Below are 20,105 nucleotides of genomic sequence, written 5' to 3' on the forward strand. Positions count from 1 at the left end.
CCTTTAAGTTTCATTCATCTCGGACCAAAATGACTTCAGTTACATTAGATGTAAAGGTTATCCTCTTACAATGACTTCATGTTATCAGGAAAAACGACACAAGCATTGTAACTTAATGTCAAACCCTTTGGCACAAAGACATATCTTACAAGTTTGGTTGGTAAATGTATCATTAGACATGAAATCAATATGAACAAGCCCGTTCACTTTAAATTAATTACTGTGGTCCTTTAATAACTTTGTTATGCTCACTTCAATGGGCCGCCTTCCCATTTTCAGACTAGTGAAAGGTGTTTTATTTTTGGATATTATATTATTATTCGTGATATATGTATATATGTATTGATTCTTGTTGGATTGACTAACCACTTGAACATTAAACGAGCACTAATAAATTTTCATAATAACAAACCCTCAGATTGACAAACATCTTGAATAACGCCACAAAACATTAACAATAGATATACGGAACCTTTAGAATAATGACCCTTGTTTCATATTAATTTTCCAATCAACAAACTTTTAGAAACACAAACATCACCCTCTAATTATCTCAACCAGCCCTATGCTTGGGCTGGTTGAACTGACAGCATGTCTCAATTTTATTAAAAAAATGATATCGGCTTTAATGCACTTTGGAAAATAATTGTGCGCTGCTTTCATACATTTAAGATATATTTATATCGCACACGGTATGTGTATCTTATAAGCTATCAGTTGATTTTTAAGCCCTGCATAGCATTATGTTTTCTTCTCTTTTTTTTGGAGGGGGGGGGGGGAGGGGGTTGCAGAGAAACGAGGAAATGCTTGATTCAACTGATGCATGATGGACAATGATATTAGGCCTGTAGTTCTGTGCTTACCTGGTAACGGGAATGTAAGAATGAAGACAACAATCTGCAGGTTTACGTTTGCCTGCATAATAGAGAATGTCATACAGAGTTACAGCCGTATTTGACAAAAGGAAGCAAGTGACATAAAATCCGAATTTTAGTTATTGATATATCATAATTCACATAAGGACGCTTTTCTTCCAGGCCAAATTTTATGCAGAAACACTCATCCTACTAAGAGATATTTAAGATAAGTCATCATGATAGTCCATTGACGTCAGTGTAAATGACAGACACATTTTGCTCTTTTACGAGAAATGTCACTTTTTTCACTTGATTCATTTTGTTAAAGTAGGGCAGCAGTAGTTCATGTGCTGTTCTCTCTTCACGACTCCCTTAGAAATAACCTCTAGGAGTCTTGAATAATAATATTATTAAAGTATTATTTCTGTGTATAGTGATACGTTCTATGCTCATGTGTGCTGTTGTAGATATATGTTTATAAATTATTAAAGTACATCGGGGAATGCAAAAGTTCCTGCTTCACAATGCAAAGGAATGTGAAATCATTTCAACAGAGGTTCTTGTACAACACAGCACATTTCATGAAAGGTTTTAATCGGGGTGATGGCCACACCCGATCGGCTCGTCAGTATCTACCAAAAACGGGACGATAACCTTCTGTACACATGAGCAGGCGCTAACAATTTTCCCATGGCTCCGTGCGATATTTCACTGGCGATCACCATAATTGTAGACGTTAAATTGGTATAATCTCTTTTCCGGTCGTTTTTCTTTTATGTTGTTATATCTTTGCTTTCATGTGAAGAAGATATGATAATTTACCATTACTACTATGTAATGTTGATGCTATGGAAACGTTTCCACTCAAAGAATCTCATTTTAACAAATGAAACAGTTGATGGATGACATCAACATGACGAAATTGGTGGTGAAGGAAATGAAGAGACTCTTCGACGTTCTGAAACTACGGCCTTTGTCCAGATAATGTTATAAGAGTTATATCTCAAAATGTAGACTGAAAACAATCTTATCTACGAATGGATGAAATATACAAGTACAAATAATCTGATCTAAAAAAAAGCATTTTCAAAATACCTTTTCAAAGATTTTCCATTCAAATTCGTCCCGAGAAACTCAAAGAATATAAATTCTAACTTCAATTTAGTCAATTGTCAATGCATTTTGTTTTTCGTCAACCATTTTCAAAGACATCGCATTCAAATCTTCGATTGTCATTGACCACCCATCGACTGGAAAAAGTAAGAATCAAATCCGTCTTTGTTTGCACAATTTCATAAGCTTTTCAAACAAATTCGACGGATAGCATTGGTCTTTTAGTGTGAGGGTGAAGTAATTGTAAGCCTGCATTACCTCACTTTCTCCGGGTATGGGATCAGTAGAGATTATTTCTAAACCGTTAGCTTTACAATAGTACACACACACACACACACACACACACACACACACACACACATACAAACACACTTTTCTCACAGAACACACTGAGATAAACATAAGAATATGTACTGCCAAACAAATGAAAATAGTGATCGACCATTTCCAGGCAATGTTACGTGTGTGTAGAGTTAAGCTGGTATCTCACTGAGCAGGAAACGTTTGCGAACGTAGCGAATTTGAGATTCGCCAACTTTTCTGGCGAATGTTTGCGAAAAATCAAGGTTCGCTTCTGCCATTACCGACAGTTAGCGACTTTTAGCGATGTTTAGCGACAATTAGCAACACTTCAGCGAATGTTTGCGAAAGTGTTTGCGAAACACAGGTGGCGACTATTAGCGACTGTTAGCAAATGTTAGCGACAATTTTGCGAATGTTAGCGACAGTTTTGCGAATATTAGCGACTGTTTGCAAATCCTTTGCGACAATTTGCGAATGTTCTGGGCCCTAGAAAAGTACCAGGCGATTGTGTATAGTGAGACCCATTAAACGAACATACAACCTTCCACTGAATTCAGATCTCTTGTGACAACCGTTCAAGATGGATTTCCAGTATATGGAAATAGATTTCTGGCAGGAAGAGGCTCAACGTGCTGTTATCCTTGAAGAGCTGCTTTGTTAGGCTGCTGCTACAGCTATCGTGCAGCATAATAGAAAGAAGATAAAGAAAAACAAGAAAGGAAGAAGAAAAGGAAGACTGTTTGGGTCAGAGAGTGGTTGTTGCAGAGGACAGACTTTGGTCAATACAAAAAGATTTTGCAGCAATTACATGATGGAGATGTCAAGAGCTTCAAGAACTTTCTTAGAGCGGAACCTTGCCTGTTTCAGGAGCTTTTATATAGGAACCATATGGTTATTTGTTCGCTAGCAGTGGCGAATCAAATAAAAATGTTAGCGACATCGTATTACGACCGTTTGCGAATTCTTACGAGTGTTTTGCAACTGTTAGCAAAAATACAAATTCGCGAAGGTTCGCAAAGAAATTCTAAACCTGTTCAAAATTTCTTTGCGACAAGAAAAACTGCGACAATAAAAACCGTTTGCGAACTTTCTTGCAACTGTTAACGAACCTTTTGCAACCCTTAACGAACCCTGGCGAAATCCCAAAATCGCTACGTTCGCAAACTTTCGACGCTCAGTGAGATATCCCCTCTAAAGCCTACTTTGCCTTTATCATTTTGAAAAAAAAAAATTTTTCATCTAATAACATAAAATCAAAAAGTAAGAGACCTCAAGTCCAAAAGTTGTCACGACATGATTAAAATTGTCTTAACTGTTTTTGATGATCTCTGGCTGCCGTTTATCCTGCAGTCTCCTATGTGTATGTGTGTGTGTATGTGTGTGTGTGTGTGTGTGTGTGTGTGTGTGTGTATATATGTGTGTGTGTGTGTCAGTTAGTATGTGTGAGCATTATTGTCAAACAAACGGCTTAGGAGTAACGTCTACTGATCTCGACACCGGGAGAAAGTGAGGTAATGCAGGCTAAAGGCCCCGTCACACTACAGCAAATGCCCAACGAATGCCAAGCGAAAGCCCAACGAATTCGAAAATGTGAAGACAGTTTGCATGTCTGACGTTCTTTGAATTCATTAGCTATTCATAGGGATTCGCAGAGATACGCTGGAGATTTTGAACATAAAATCGGCTCCAGCGTATCTCTGCGAATCCCGACGAATTCATAGCTGATGAATACAAAGAACGCCAAGCATGTTACGAACTATTCTAGTATTACCAGTGGATGTTAACATATCTTCAGATTTTCAAATTTATTGGACATACGTTGGGCATTCGTTGGGCATTCGCTGTAGTGTGACGGGGCCTTTACAATAAGTTCACCCTCACACTAAAAGACTAATACTTCCCGACGAATTTGTTTGAAGCACTCATTAAAATGTGCGAACATGATTAAAGATTGTCTTTACTGTTTTAATGTTCTTTGACTGCCGTTTATCCTTCAATCTCCTGTGTGTGTATGTGTGTGTGTGTGTGTGTGTGTGTGTGTGTGTGTCAGCGTGCATGTGTGTGCATGTTTGGCTGTTTTTTGTGTGTGTGGTACGGTATAAGTGTGTGTATGTTACTTCTAAATGTGGAAAACAAAGTGAACGGTTGCTGGAAAAATAAGACAACCAAGAAATCACAAGAGAAAAGAGATGAGACGAATTGGAAGGAAAATTTGACGAATAGAATCGTTAAAAGACGAAATTGCTTTTGCTGTTATGTGTGCAGCGAGTATGACGGACGAATTTGAATTGTAATCTAATTTCTAACCGCGAAAGATCTAACTGCTTGAATATGGAAAAATAACGAACTGATATAACTGTCACTCATTAACTTGTATAATTATGTAAAAGTCATCAAAAACAACTAAGCATTAGGAATACAATATGTAATGCCTGTTATGTCATTTCCTTAAGTATTCCATCATACGTAGTTTATAGAGCAGGAATATCTACGTTTTGTCCTGAAATCATAAACGGATGACACTGTAAATTCCATGGATGTAATAAGTATACCAGTTATTTCCAAGTTTATGAAAATACAATTTTGATACATGTGGAAAAAATTATGTAGCTAAATTGAGTAAAGGATAACAATCAATAAATTGGGATGACAAAAGCAGAATGAAATGTAAATGAAAAGACACAAAATCAATTGATGTTTTATTGAGAAAACGAGATCATATGTAAAAATGTGATGACATTTCCCATTGTGATGGCCTTGTCAACAAAGAAAGTGTAAATCAATATATAACAACAGAAATGGCTAATACAATCCATATCATACTGAGACAAATCAGTTATATGAAATGAGACAAGATTTTGAGACAAGATCCTTTTTTGGACAAAGCTGTTGATGTTTGTAGTTTCAATACACTCAAAAAAGGGTCCATTGTCAAATACTCTTCATACTGAAAAAAAAAAATGGGTCTTGAACTTCGTACTTTGAATGACAATGAATAAGAAAGCAACAATATAATATGACTATGACAGCCCTTTCTTTTTTGAGGGGAAGGGAAGGTGGTGTTACAGAAGGTTCGCATTACAAATTTGACATGAACGTGACATCGAAATGCTTTAGCTGAATTCATTTTCCTATAACATCCACATCACACCCTTCACATGCCCTGTGGAAAATCAGTTTACTGGCTGTTTGTTTCGAAAAAATCGGCGCTGTTCCGATACACTGTTATCATTGTCTTTATAATGCATGGCTCTGTTACCAAAGCAACCACCATATAGCTGAGTTACTAATGGCAAGTATTCGGCTGTTAACAGGCTGGAGCATGCGTACAAACAAGATATCATCACGCGGAACAACTGGCTAATCATTTATTTTACAACATACTGTAAGATTTAATATTCAGTATGCACATTACACCATCCACCAGTTTTCCTGCTCTCAGTGTTGAGTTGGCATAATCAAAATACTGGTGCTTTTTTACAGAAAGAAAAAAATAATAACTCAATGGAAAAGAAGCATATTCCAGCTGCTTAAGCAATAAAATACCTCGGATGTCTCATCATATGTGCAACACAAAAATTGCTTTTGTCCACTCTAAGTTAAAAATTATGTATTGGAGATTAATAGGAGAAGTTGCCACTTTTAGACTACCGTTTTAATGGCGTCATTTTTCGGGATACTTCCAGGTTATGTACTTCAAAAACAAATTGAAACACTCTAATAATTTGTGAGCATTTTTGATGAAAACAATTCTGAGATCCACATTATTTTCCCCGATAATTGGCATGATACGCCGTTTACATATTACCATAATATGTTGTCATCATGGCAACGGAGTTTTCAAAGCATTCGAAAAACGTCTTTCACAACTTCATCCCAAAACTAATATTTAGTGTGACAACCTTCGTAAGCATCTTGTTTGAAAACTTTTTTTCAATCCTAATATTTTCCCAATCAATCACCTTGATATGCTGTTACCAGGGCAAAACAGTTTTTGAGCCATGAAAAATTGTGACTTGCACATTTACCAAAGGCCAATGTGCGCGTAAAATTTCTTGATCACTGCTCGACAAATCTGGAAGTACCTCGGTTACCAAAAACAATAACGTGATTTATAGTCATAATATGTCGTCACCAAGGCAACGCAGTTTCAAATACATTCAAAAATAAGTATGTCTTGCATCTCAATCGCAAACCAATGTGTGTGTTTCTAAACGTTGTGAGCCTTAGTAAAATTTGAGAAGACTTGCAACGAGCCGATTCGATACCGCGAGTTGTGGACCGGCTTTTACAACCAAACTAGAAATCGACTTATCGGTTTTTGCGAACAAAACTCTTCTTATGTTATAGTATTTTTGTATCTCTTCATCCATTAACCCAAACATTTCAGGTGAGTTAGAGAAAACATAACAAAACAATTAATACACCTACAGCAGGGTTTATTGTGGTGGTTCCAAAGAGTTTCCTCACCAAGTTTCATTCAGAATATTAAGAAAATGTTAATTCTTCCTCCAAAACGTCAGTGTAACGATTTCAAATCTTTCGTCAAAAAGAAGAGAGAAGAGAGAATTGGACTTACCATGGTTGTTTTGTGCGTGGGTGTGACTACATGTTGGACATTAGCGTGTGCGGTGGGCTGAGTGGCGTTTTGTGATTGGATATCGACGGTGTGTGTGTGTGTGTGTGTGTGTGTGTGTGTGTGTGTGTGTGTGTGTGTGGATGTGGGTGTGTAAATGTGTTTATGGGTGTTGCTCTGTGCTCCGAACTCGGAGGTATTAATTGTGCTGGGATTCCGACGTTTATGGTGGAGAACACACTTAATTCGTTTACAGTTAGGGCCCACTGATATACAAAACTGAACATGGGGGAGGGGGGGGGGGCTGGAGGAAGAGTTTGGCACAAAACGTCTCATATCAAACAATTGTAAATGATGACAGGACATTGACAGACTGTCGCCCGAAGATTGTGATAGTAGAGCCTCGTGTTATTCATTATATAAATATGAAATATAATGATTACTTTTATTGTCATTTATCCATTGATGTATTATTCATATTTTTTCCTCTATAGGGCCTATGTATGTTTGCGAAAACTAAAGCACTTTCCCAAAAATGTTGTATGATAATGGAAGTCGAAAACAAAAATTGTTTGCAACATTAACATTTTCAGTTGTTTTCACAGAATTTACCTTATGCCACTACAAGTTATGAGTAGCAGTCTGCAAATACACTATAGTCGTTTGGCAAGGCCTCATTGCTGAGGATTGAGACCAGCGTGTGTAAGGTTCACTCGTTTCCTCGAAGTTAGTCTCTTTTTCAGCCGCGAAGCCTTGTCAAAAGGCTGCGAAACTGGGTCGTGATCACTGTAGTATAGGTGTATTGCACCGACTCTGTTTGCGGGATCCGACAAGATATGAGGCTCGTATACCACGTACAAGAAATATCTGGCGTGCTATAAAAGCTGGAACAATTCAGGATTCAAGATTCAAGATTCAAGATTCAAGATTCAAGATTCAAGATTCAAGATTCAAGATTCAAGATTCAGGATTCAGTTTATTTTTATATTCATCAATAAACAGAGAAAGTACATACAATGTTTATGCAGGACATATTTGTAATAACTGCACAAACGTTAATTGAACAAAATACATGTGAAAATGAATTGCAATGAATGAAACAAAATAGTATTCTTTCTCTCAAATATATAAGTATGCAAATTGTAATAGCAGATCAAGGATGGGAATGGAAAGTGGCCCACTAAAAAGCAGAGCTTGTATGATTTAAGACCGTCAAGATAAACTTAGAACAGCAAATAATGAATTAACGAAGCTACAAACCTATATAAAGCAAATCAAACAAACCAATGTCTACTGACATGAAATAAAATTTTGGGAGGGAGAGAAAAAAAGAGAAGAAAAAGAAAAAAGAAAAAGAATAAAACTACAGCGCGTGTCATCGTAGACACAAGCGCATAGAGTGGCGCTGTCAATGAAAACTGTTGCTACCTAGAATAGCCCTATGCACCTCCATTGCAAGTCTGAATAAAATCCGATAAGAAATGTGGTTGAGAGAACACATCCAAGAAATCTGACATGGCGCAATCACCACAAACTGTGCGTAAATAACCATTATTGCAATTTTTAACCTAGTCGGGGTGACCTTTGACCCTGTAAAGAAGGGACAGTGGGAGCAGCATTATTATTAGATAGGCTCTATAAATTAGAAATAGGGCGTGCTCCGTTCGGGGATACAATAATTTCCGGGTTACACAGAGTTAGTACGCTCGTATCGTATAGTATGTAGGACTACATCATATCAGAATGGATCAGTTTGCGTTGTCTAAACATAGCATCGCTTATCATTGTCAGTTGGTTATACAAGAACTAGATGTCGTTTTTGTCTGTCTGTCTGTTTTGTCTATTTTTCTGTCTTTTTTTTTGGAGGGGGAGTGTTACAATAGGGCATGTACTATGATATTGGGTTATTGTTTTTATAACTGTGTATATTTAGTGATGCTCTTTGAAAGATTATGCACTGGTTTTATTTGCTGTAGATCGACTAAATGGAATGTGTGAAATGTGAGGAAAAGCAGATGATGTGGATTGCGTCCTATAGCAGTTTGTGTTGTCCGAAAGTACAGATTACTTTTAGTGCGTACCTCCATCCTATGCGTTGGTCGGTTTTCTGAGCGTTTTTTTTTTCTTTCATTGATTTGATTTGTTGCACATAAATTTGAAAAAAAAAAATTGTAAGCGTTTTTCTATTGCAAGAAAATATTTGCAAAATAATTCTGTAATTGTTCGATGATTTACAAATTAAAATTGCCCGAAAAAGTCATATTAAAACGCATGGATGGGGGAGGGGGTGGGAGGGGTGTCCCCCTTCCTCATGTGGGAGTGTTTCTTTGTCAGTATTGAAAAATGAACGATCTTGCAGTGCACGTTCAGCTCTGATGGAATATTTAGGAAATATGCAATAAACATGCAAGACGATTCACTTTCTTTCCAAGTTCTACGAAAAAAGGTCCAAACAAACTATACTCAGTAATTTAAGATTTCTAATGCACTTTGGATAGAATAGAGTGTTTTTCCTTTAGAAAACATCTTTGTAATTTCCCCAAAACAAATTTGTTGCTGCACAAGTCGCATCTACATCACAGGATCACAAAACCGCCAAATAAACGAAAGACTGAAAAACTCTAACGTTAATCAATATTGATTTAAATTTTCAACCTTTGTTGCTCTATCTCATTTTGGAAAGTAAACATTACTATTTTACATCACTTTTTATAATCAAGCACAAAGACGCTCCATTGAATTCCCTTACACAGGGGATCCCCTGAAAAGGAGATATGAAGAACCCTTGGTTAAATTTTTCTGCAAAGAAAAGAAATGTGTCATATTATTATTGATATGAATTATGCATAGAAATAAATAGACACAAATTATAAGACTTTCCCGCAGAACTTATTACAAGGCAGCCTTTAAAAATGGTACTGGAAACAAATCAGCCACTTGGAAAGCTGTTAATGAGACTATTGGTCAGCAAACAAACAAACAAACAAAAGATGTCTGCATTTCAAATCATATGTGACGGACAAACGCTCTGTAATCCAAGAGATGTATCACGGTGTTTGAATAAGTAATTTGTTAATATAGGTCCTAATCAAGCTTCAAAAATAGATCCTACACAGATTTACAAACAGATATCTTGAAACTTATTCCAATGTACAAAAAAAAGACTCCTCTCTTGTTTCCAATCACCGTTATATCTCTATTCTTCCTAGTCTCGCTAAGGTAATAGAAAGGCTTGTTTATAACAGACTGTATGATTTTTTTTTTATTCACAAAGATATACTGAACCAAGATCCATATAGCTTCAGGAAATTTCATTCTACAGATATGGCACGAGCCAAATTGTGTTGACTACCTTAGTTGAACAAAAACATGTCAAGGCATTCGACACTCTTGACCACACTATCCGTATCCGTAAATTACAGCGCTGTGGAGTTCGTGGCATTCCACTCGAATGGTTCTAAGATTTTTTTATCGAATAGGAAGCTATATATGTACAATCTATTTGCGTAAACTCTGGGGTATTACCTTTAGAATGTGGCGTCCCGCGAGGATCCATACAGGGACCGATACTATATTTAGTGTATATAAATGATATTTCAAACTCATCTATGTCACTGCAATAAATCATATTTGCCTATGACACTAATGCATTCTGTTCCAATTCTGACTTACATTCACACTTTAGAACTCTTCATACTCAACTACCGAAATTATCTTCATGGTTTAAGAGTAATAGAATATCACTCAACTTAAAAAGACAATTTTTATCTACTTTATGCTTAAAAGAGAGTATAAAAATGAAATGCAACAGTTGATATCATGGTGGATGATATATTTTTGGAACAAAAAGAAAGCGTTAAATTACTCGGCAAAAAAGTATTAATGAAAATATGAAATTGAACACTCATGTGCAATAAATCTCTGATAGAGTGTCTTGTAAGGTTAGTATACTCCATAAGCTTAAGTATTATCTCAGTAAGAATATTTTATCTATGCTTTATAACTCATTGATATTATCGCGCATCTTATATTGCAATATATTGCACAGGCAACTTCAAAAATCTATTGATAGTATATTACTTCTACAAAAGATAGCAGTACGTATATGCACCAACTCAGTTTATCGAGACAACTCAGATCCTTCATTGGCAAAATTAAGAACTCTCAAGGTATCAAAATGACATTTTTTTTTTAGCAAGACTCACTCTAAATATTTTTCTTATATAGTTTTCAATTGCCGTCTTCATTTGTCTCATAATTTCAATTGCACAAGTATTATATACATTCCTATCGGACAAGAATATGTGACACATTTCATGTATAATAACCTTAAAACTGTAATAGATCTGAACTCTATCAGACACACCCGACCCGATGTTTGGAACTCTCTTCCTTCTGAATGTTGAAGTCAACAGTTCATGTAATCATTGATTTTAAGGAAAGGTGTAAAACCAATGTTAATCCCTGGAGACACATAATATCATTGTCGTTGTTATTGTATCATACACGAAATTCGTTCATAGAAATATCGCCGCATGTAATCTATCAAGTAATCATATAACCGATTAAGAGTTGTACCTGCTCACCTGTTACCTCGAAGAGAACATATTTTGCCATACCTTGCTGATCAGTGATCAACCTGAACTAACTTTGTGTAAAAGCTCTCTTTTCTCTTTTTCTCTTTTTCCATCCATTTTCTACGCAAGTCATCCCTCCCTCTCTTCTTCCCGATTTCCAATTTGTTTTATCTATGAGGGCTGCACGCAAACTTAAAGGACAAGTTCACCTTCATAAACATAAGGGTTGAGAAAATGCAGCAATATAAGTAGAGCACATCAGTGAAAGTTTGAGGAAAATTGGACAATCGATGCAAAAGTTATGAATTTTTTAAAATTTTTGTGTTGGAACCGCTGGATGAGGAGACTACTACAGCTTGTGAGTCATATGCGTACAACAGTATAAAGAAAATATAAAGAAAATTCAACATATTTTCACTTTTTTCGTATAATAAAAGACCACTTGACTTGCCTCTTTCTAAAGGCAGGGGGAATAATATTACCCATAACATATGTCGGTAACGAGTCAAGGGAATATGTACTTTTTTTCAAAAGATGAAATTTTGTGAAATTCTCTTTATATTTTCCTTGTATTGTTGTACGCATGTGACATCTAAGTTATTCATACACTGCAGTAGTCTTCTCATCCAGCGGTTACTACACAAAAACTTCAAAAATTCATAACTTTTGAAGGGATTGTCCGATTTTCCTCAAACTTTCCATGATGTGTTCTACTAATATTGCTACATTCTCTCAATCCTTATGTTTATGAAGGTGAACTTGTCCTTTAAGTACATACAAGCTGTAGTCATTCTATATTATTCATTGTATTGCTGATGCGTTTGATTGTACATTTTATAAAGACAATGAAGAGGAAATAATTATTTGTTAACAACTTGTATTTATGTATATGTACCACCAACAATGTATATTTATACATGTATATGTATGTTCATGTACAATAATAATACAAAAACCAATCAACCAATCAATAAATAAATTTGTATCACACTTGTCTCAGAGGCTCACGAAGGCAAAATAATAGATAAAGAGGACAGAGAACGTACACTAAAATAACTTCTGAATTTGATACGCAGACGAAGGACGTTGAACAATCAACCCCTCATTTCAACATTGGGCTCAGATGGGCTTCAAATAGACGACTATTGTGAAATATTGTTTAATGAATCGATTTGTGGACACATGGAAACATTTGGCTCGTCGATTATGCAGTAGACTTCTGCATTCTACACATTTTGAAAGTACACTGTGAGCCCCTGTTCTGCTTACATTTCGTTTGAAATCCATGTCCGTTGCCTGCAAATGCACTGAAACCCTTCAAGAAAGAAAACATCATATCCTTGACGACAGAATGCAGAATATTATGGTTCATAATAAGCAATGAAAAAAAAATATAAATCGTTCAAAGTAATGCACCTTGTACATATAGATGATAGTCTCCACTCGAATAAGCGACGATAATTAGACTTATGAAATTCGATGGAAATGATCAAGGAGATTTTTTCAACACTTTTAAGGGTCATATTTGAGTTAATGAAGCCGCTTTATTGATATAGGTTGATCACAGTATCCCTATACGTTTTTTGTTTAATCATGATAGTGACTCTGAAATATGGCTAGTAACTGATCAGTGGGAATCAGTGGGAATGCTGGGGGATGATTGTTCCAATTCTTGTTGGATCCATTTAAAAGTACATTATATATACATACATATATATATATATATATATATATATATATATATATATATATCAATATTATATATGCTTCAGAATGGTCTCATATTCAAGTATTGTGCAGTTTAATGGTTCTAGGCGCTCATGCCTGTACAGTGACGGGCCATTAAACCGCACATAACTTGAATATGAGACAGTTCTGAAGCAAATAATTTTCACACAAGAGATATATAATGTACTTTTAAATGAATCCCACAAGGATTGGAACAGTCATTCGCCAGTATTCCCACAGATTCTCTGTGATGAGTTACTAGCCATCCCATTTAAGTATAGGGAAAAGTGCATTTCAGTGTCTCTTGGTAATTATTATTGGAACTTTAGCAATGATCGACTAATGATGTCACTAACAAAATATTTGTTTGGAAGGTTTGTTTGTTTGTTTGTTTGTTTGTTTGTTTGTTTTGTTTGTCTTTTTTTTGGGGGGGGGGGGTGCAGAGTCCCTAAAGGTAAAGACAATACTACTGGGGGTTACAAAAACATTTCCTACTTTTCATTATTAATATTGTGAATATTAAACATCAGATAACATTGTCATTTTAAATAAAATGAGTAATAGCTGAATAGTGTACAATTTAGTTGGAGGCGATTTGAATATGAGAGCATAAATTAATTTCGCTAGATCTATGATTATCTTTAAAGTACAAAAATGGAGATTACACGAGTATTAGTTTTGGCTTATATACAATGACCTTTAACAAAACATGAATACCACGAATACCACGTTTTCAGAGCTCTGCTGACTGGGCTTCTGGATTCTTGCTCTTATGCCCAAGTCACATAGACATCCCGGATAACCCCGGCCTACCCCCGATCTGATCCGGGGTGATCTGGGGAGAGATCCGTGTTGATGCCTTGGACATCCTCGGACTGCCGTATTCATCCGTGTACATCCGTACATCCGGGAACATCCGGGAGGTCAAAAACATCCGGCTTCATCAGTTGGCACAGAAATCCAGGATGGTCTGAGTGGCTGCCGTGTAGCTGCCGTGTTGTCCGTGTAGATGCCGCGCTCTTCCGGCCTCATCCGTGTAGCTGCCGTGATGATATTGTGTGTACAGTCATATCAACGCTCGTCGACACTTCATTGAGGTCGAAACTATTCCGGATCTCCCCGGATCATTGAGGATCCGTGTTTACATGTGACTGCGGCCTCATCCCGGATCACCCCGGATCTGATCCGGGGTGATCCGGGGAGAGATTTGTGTTGACGCATTGGAGATCCTTGAACATCTGTGTATGTATGTGTATATCTGGGGACATCCGGGAGGTCAACACTGCAACTTTTACAGGTCAAAAACATCCTGCTTCATCCGGGGATTGCCGTATTGGCACAGCAATCCGGGATGGTTCAAGTGGTTGCCGTGTAGCTGCCGTGAAGATGCCGTGTTTGTCCATATAGACGCCTCACTCGTCCGGCCTTATCCGTGTAGCTGTCGCGTTGATACCGTGTGTACCGTCATATCAGTGCTCGTCGACACTCCATCGAGGTAGAAACTATCCTGGATCTCCCCGGATTTCTCCGGATCTCCCCGGATCACCGTGTAGATCCCTGAGGATCTGTCTTTACATATGACTGGGCCCTTAGGTACAATAATGCTTCATTAATAATACATGATGGATTCCCTGGGCACCCCTAGTCTTAATTCATGATAAATTCATGCATATGAAAAAAAAGTAAGCATATATTTTAATGTGCTTGCATACACTACATTTCAATATTAATAAAGACTAGCTGTGATAAAAAAATTACATTTTTGTACAGAGCATTGAAAATAGAGCAAAACCTGAAACCTAACTTAAGAATAAATCCTGAATTCAATGAAACTGATTTATGCTTTCATTTTCAAATTACCTTCAATAAAATTGTACACTATTCAGCTATTGTTCATATCAATGTCAGTGTTATCTGATATATGCAGTGATATAAAAAAAGAAGAAGATAATCCAACGTTAGACGACTACTTTTTTATTGTCAGCTACGTAGACCTCAATGTTGGTTGTGAGGAAAGGGGAACTCTTCCTTTTTCAATCGATACCTAATCATGTCGACAAAATTAATGTCATTCATGCCTAAACAAATCAACCCTAAAAACAACAATGACAAATTGCACTTTTTACAAGTTTGGTGTTATTGTGAAGGAACAATGCATATCGCACTGCATGGATGAAACCTGTCTTTGAAAGTACTCATATTATCAGCCCAGCCTGCACAAATGCAGATTCGTGTTTAGAGTTTCTTCTAACCATGGTTAAAACCTTCAACATGGCTACTTTGTCGATAACGTGGTCCTTCTTATAAAAACCAAACCATTATCCATTTTCTCTCTTTATATTCAAGACATGGTTTGTCACTGGGAGCTATGTGTTGAATATGGACAGAGAAAAATGGACTGTTACATAGGATGGCCTCTGTGGGAGTGACCAAGTTATCAGACAGATGGCCATGTTAAATGTTATGGACTATAGATGTTAGAAACCCCTAAACACAAACCTCCATTCGAACATGCTGGCCTACTTAGCCACTTTCACTGACAGATCTCATGCATGCAGTGAGACATGGTCTGTTCCTTCACAATAAAATACAAACTTGGAAAAGGGCAGTTTGTCATTGTTGTCTTTAAAGTTCATGTGCTCAGTCATGCATGACATTTGTCGACATAATTAGGTATGGATTTACAGAGGAAAAGTTCCCCTTTCTATACAACTAATTTTTAGCTCATTGACAATTATGAAATAGATAGTCCTACAAAGTTGGATTACATTTTTGATACGCAGCGTAATTTTTGAACTATAAAAGATCAAAAGTGGGAGATGTTTTTTTTTTTGTAACACAAAGTATAAAAGTCACGAAATTGGAAATGATATATGACACTTATGTAAATATTCCTGTGGCCCGTAGGTGATGTTGAGAATATTGCTATGAATTGAAATAAGTCCACAACCATTCGCATAAATACAATTTTCTTGAATTTCTTTTCGCCGCTCTATCTTAGAGATGTTAGTAAACTCGATGGTATATCTTCAATGACTTTCATGTGGTTCAGAGATTGAGTTCGCAGAGGTATGAGTAGGACCTATCGCAAGAGACATCGTTAAAATCATTACCATCTGTTATTATGCAATCCTCACTATTATAGTAATCGTTTGGCTCGCCGGGATTCCACAAAAGGCTGGACAGGGGTAGAGCGCCGCCAAAGCCAATCCAAGTAAAATTTCCCTCACTGTTGCGGTCGTTCAAGCCTGTCCATGCAAACTGGTTAACGGAAGCTGGCGTCAGATATTCCCTCACTGACGTCATCTCTTCGGGAGTCTGAATGGCTGCTAGATATCCACCAAGTTGAACACAGGAGTCCCTCGCAGCGGTCCATGTCACAGCGTTGGATTGGTAAAGATAGCACGATTCGCTCTCAGAGTAACGCAGAGACCATCCCTCTGGACACTGGGCTGTGGGGACAATATCAAAACAATAAGTTGAAAGAAAACAAAGACGGAGCTGGAAAATACAGCTTATGTAACACTGCCTGAATAATTACTGAGCTTAGCTTAGCTTAGTCCCCAAACTCCATAATTTGGCGGATTACACACAGATGTCCCTTCTTTGGTAGGTTTCACTTAATATTCTTCACTGCCTCTCCAAATTCGGAACATTATTTTAGAAGAGTTGTTTAAAAAGAAAAATCGATACCAAACGAGAAGATGCGTTGTTATGTCTGCACATATAAGATATGGACAACGTGTATATTATAATAGAAGGCAAACTACGTGGCACTTCTCTTAATTTTGAACATCCACATCTCTCATACCCCATATCTCCATATATCTAGTCTTCATTATTGATTATATGATTATAAATACGGTAGTACATTCTCACTTTCGACCGTTAAGTACATATTCTCTTGAAGAGGAGCCATGCTCAAAGATAACTGTTAAAATAGTGAATCGATCTAAATTTAATTTCAGGGTATGAAACCAACACTTCTTACCCACATCTTACAGAAAATCCCATCCGATTTGTTTCAGTGGTCAGAGAGAAATGGGGATCTTTGTAGAGCATGTCAAGAATCCCTCACCTCCGAGTTATGTCAACTATGTTTACACATTACTATACAGTTCCAATCTCGAGCATCCAGGAATTCTTATTATAACTATTGTTCACATTTTGTGTAATAACAATACTTAACATCGATTATATGGATTCAAATTTTTACAGTGGTCGTTTCTATCCCTAACTCATAATTAGGAACTATTCTAAAGCACTAAGGCTGGATTTTTGTTTCATCTGCAAAAGGTAAAGTATGCCTTTAAATCTCTTACCCCAAAATTGCATTCAGACATTTCTATCATAATTACAATTTGTATTGAAATTTGAGGGAACACACTGTGGGCCTATTATATAGTATGGCTTTGATTGCTGGAACACGTACCAACAAAGCACGTTTTTCCGATGAAATTCCTGCTGCAATGGCATTCGAAGTCGACCAATGTCTCCGAACAGTTTCCTCCATTTCCACAAGGATTAGGTATGCATGCTGTTTGAAGGAGGAAAGTGGTATGCTTAATCATCGAAGACGAAATTTTGATAAACGCTGTACCATATTCCATTTCATTTATTATCATTTTTACAGGTTGTAGCAATTCCCTCGTACATTACTCATCGGCTGTTTTTATATCCACAACGAATATGATTATGAAGACTAACAATGTCATGGCATTTCTCTCCCGAGGACTGCAATGTGAGGAAGAGTGAAAACTTCCTAAACTGCATAATGTCTAATTTTGAAATTATCACCTGTTGAACGTTAAAACAAAAGCCAACTATGCAATTTTACGAAAGCCCCGTGCATGGTTGACTATGCAACTATCAGAACGGTACAGGCCAGTGTTGAGTGTTTGAGTATTTGTGTTCCAACAATTGTTTTCTATTATAATACTGTAATCTATGAAAGTACGATGACGATATCCAAATACTCCGCAAAGGTGATGGCGAATCTCCCTCACACCAGCCCTATTTTAACAGACCTTACCGTGACAACGTCGCAACAACGTCCGAAGAACACAATTCCTCATAAAACAGCAGCAGCAGCAACTACAACAACACATTCTCACACACACACACACACACACACCAAAAAAAAAGAAAATATAATAATATAAATGATATATAACTTTTAAAAAGTAAAACGCATGGGAGATAGTGAGGGGTACCGTTTTAACAGAAGTGTCACACCGAAAGCTATATATCCGGGTACTTCCACGGAGGGGGTGTTGTCTACTGATACAACTAACGCCTACTGGCCAGCACCGCCTAATGTTCTAGGTTGTGCACATACAGTCACTGACCTCAACTACATTTTGCTACAGTCACACACGGCCGGATTTCGAACTGGGTCCATAAAAAAAAAAAAAAAAAAAAAAAAAAAAAAAAAAACCGTATCGACATGGTACGAGCCGCAGAGACCAGCATTGACCCGCATCGTAACCCTTGTCCATTCCATGATGTTTCCGGGGGTTACGTTACGGCGGTGAAAAATTGTTTGTCATGTTCAAAAATTTTTTTTCACGGATTTAAATTCCGTATTACTCTCCGACCTGACCAGGTTCAAATCACATTGACTCTCATCGACCCGCTGCAACCCGCAGGGTAAGACCGTAATGGACCCTTGCCGCATACCGCATTGCCTTCATGCAACGGTTGATGACAAGGTTTACATCCGGGTCGGTAAGGGTATAAAAGCGGGTTGACACGGATCGATATAGGGGTCGAAAAGGATTCAGTTAAAGCGGATTTTTATACGGTTCGATAGAGGTCAATACGGGTCTCTACTGCTCGAACCGGGGCGACACGGCTTTAATTTCTTATGGACCCGGCTTGAAATCCAGCCGTGTGTGACTGTATCACAAATTACCCTCCATTCATTTTCATCCGGATCAAATCCGGATCAAATCCGTTTTGTGACCCGTCTGTGTGTGACTGTAGCATGGAGATCAGTTGCTGCAATCCACGAACGTGTGGCATGTTAATCCTTCGTTGTCTGCAGTGCTGCGCGTGTAGGTTGAGGGTATCAAAGGAATGTCAACTGCTGTTGCATTCTTATAGAAAGATTGTCAAAGGAGTGTCGCAGTAATGTCAAGGCAACGCTGGGGTAGAATTTGGCAAAAGTTACCGTGACAACGTCCGCATAATTTTATTTTTTTTTATTTATTCTTTTTTACGTGGACCGTTTTCAAAAGCAGATTAAAAAAGGCAACAAAAACCCTTACACTACCCGGACGTTACCGCAGTAACTCTAGTTGAAACACTGTTAAAACGGGATCGATTCAGTCAAATATGTATGCGAATGAAATATAATGCTAGCTTTATGCAGCAAACTGGACAACTAAACCCGATGTGGTACTAAGCCTAGTATCCCTCCTTGGAGAGCACCGTACTCAAATAGCTGTCTAGTCACCAACAGTATAGTACCTGGGTGGGCGCAGTAATAATTGGTCATCCCTCTGGCCTCCCTAGGAACCAGGACGTCATAATCAGGATGGTCAAGTGGGACGTACTTCGGAGTCAGCCTGACGTAGCCGCCAGTCCTTTCGGAGAATACTTTCGGACACGCGTCTTTCATTTCGCGATGAAAATTACGACACGAATCCCCGTTTGATTCACAAATTCCTGTTAGACATCAGAGATTCTTTATTATATCATAAGGGATAGAACTTAGAAACTACAAACAATGTGGACAATGTGACGACACTGATCGTGTTTCATTAATCATAATTCACGTAATATAATGATACACAGGAATACTGTAGATATAATCTTGGAGCGGCTATAATATACTTCAGGGTATCATGATGATCATATCACTGTGCATAAACAGTGTTATAAACTGACTTTTTTACCCCACCGTTGACTCGTGACTATTTTTATACCTGGCGAGCAAGTTGGCCCTCT

General features: G+C 37.4%; 1 protein-coding gene across 1 annotated transcript; it reads right to left on the reverse strand.

Annotated features, from left to right (window-relative positions):
* Positions 1-16,202: 16,202 nt before the first annotated feature.
* LOC139734074 (CD209 antigen-like) lies at positions 16,203-19,776 on the reverse strand. Its single transcript, XM_071644891.1, has 2 exons — positions 19,626-19,776; positions 16,203-16,606 (listed from the first exon to the last, which is right to left on the reverse strand). The coding sequence occupies exons 1-2, from the start codon at positions 19,774-19,776 to the stop codon at positions 16,203-16,205; spliced, it is 555 nt and encodes a 184-aa protein (XP_071500992.1).
* Between the last annotated feature and the right edge of the window lie 329 nt (positions 19,777-20,105).

Source organism: Diadema antillarum, unplaced genomic scaffold, assembly GCF_040938485.1.
Source record: "Diadema antillarum isolate AM-2024a unplaced genomic scaffold, OU_Dant_1.0 scf00000025, whole genome shotgun sequence".
Taxonomy (NCBI): Eukaryota; Metazoa; Echinodermata; class Echinoidea; order Diadematoida; family Diadematidae; genus Diadema; species Diadema antillarum.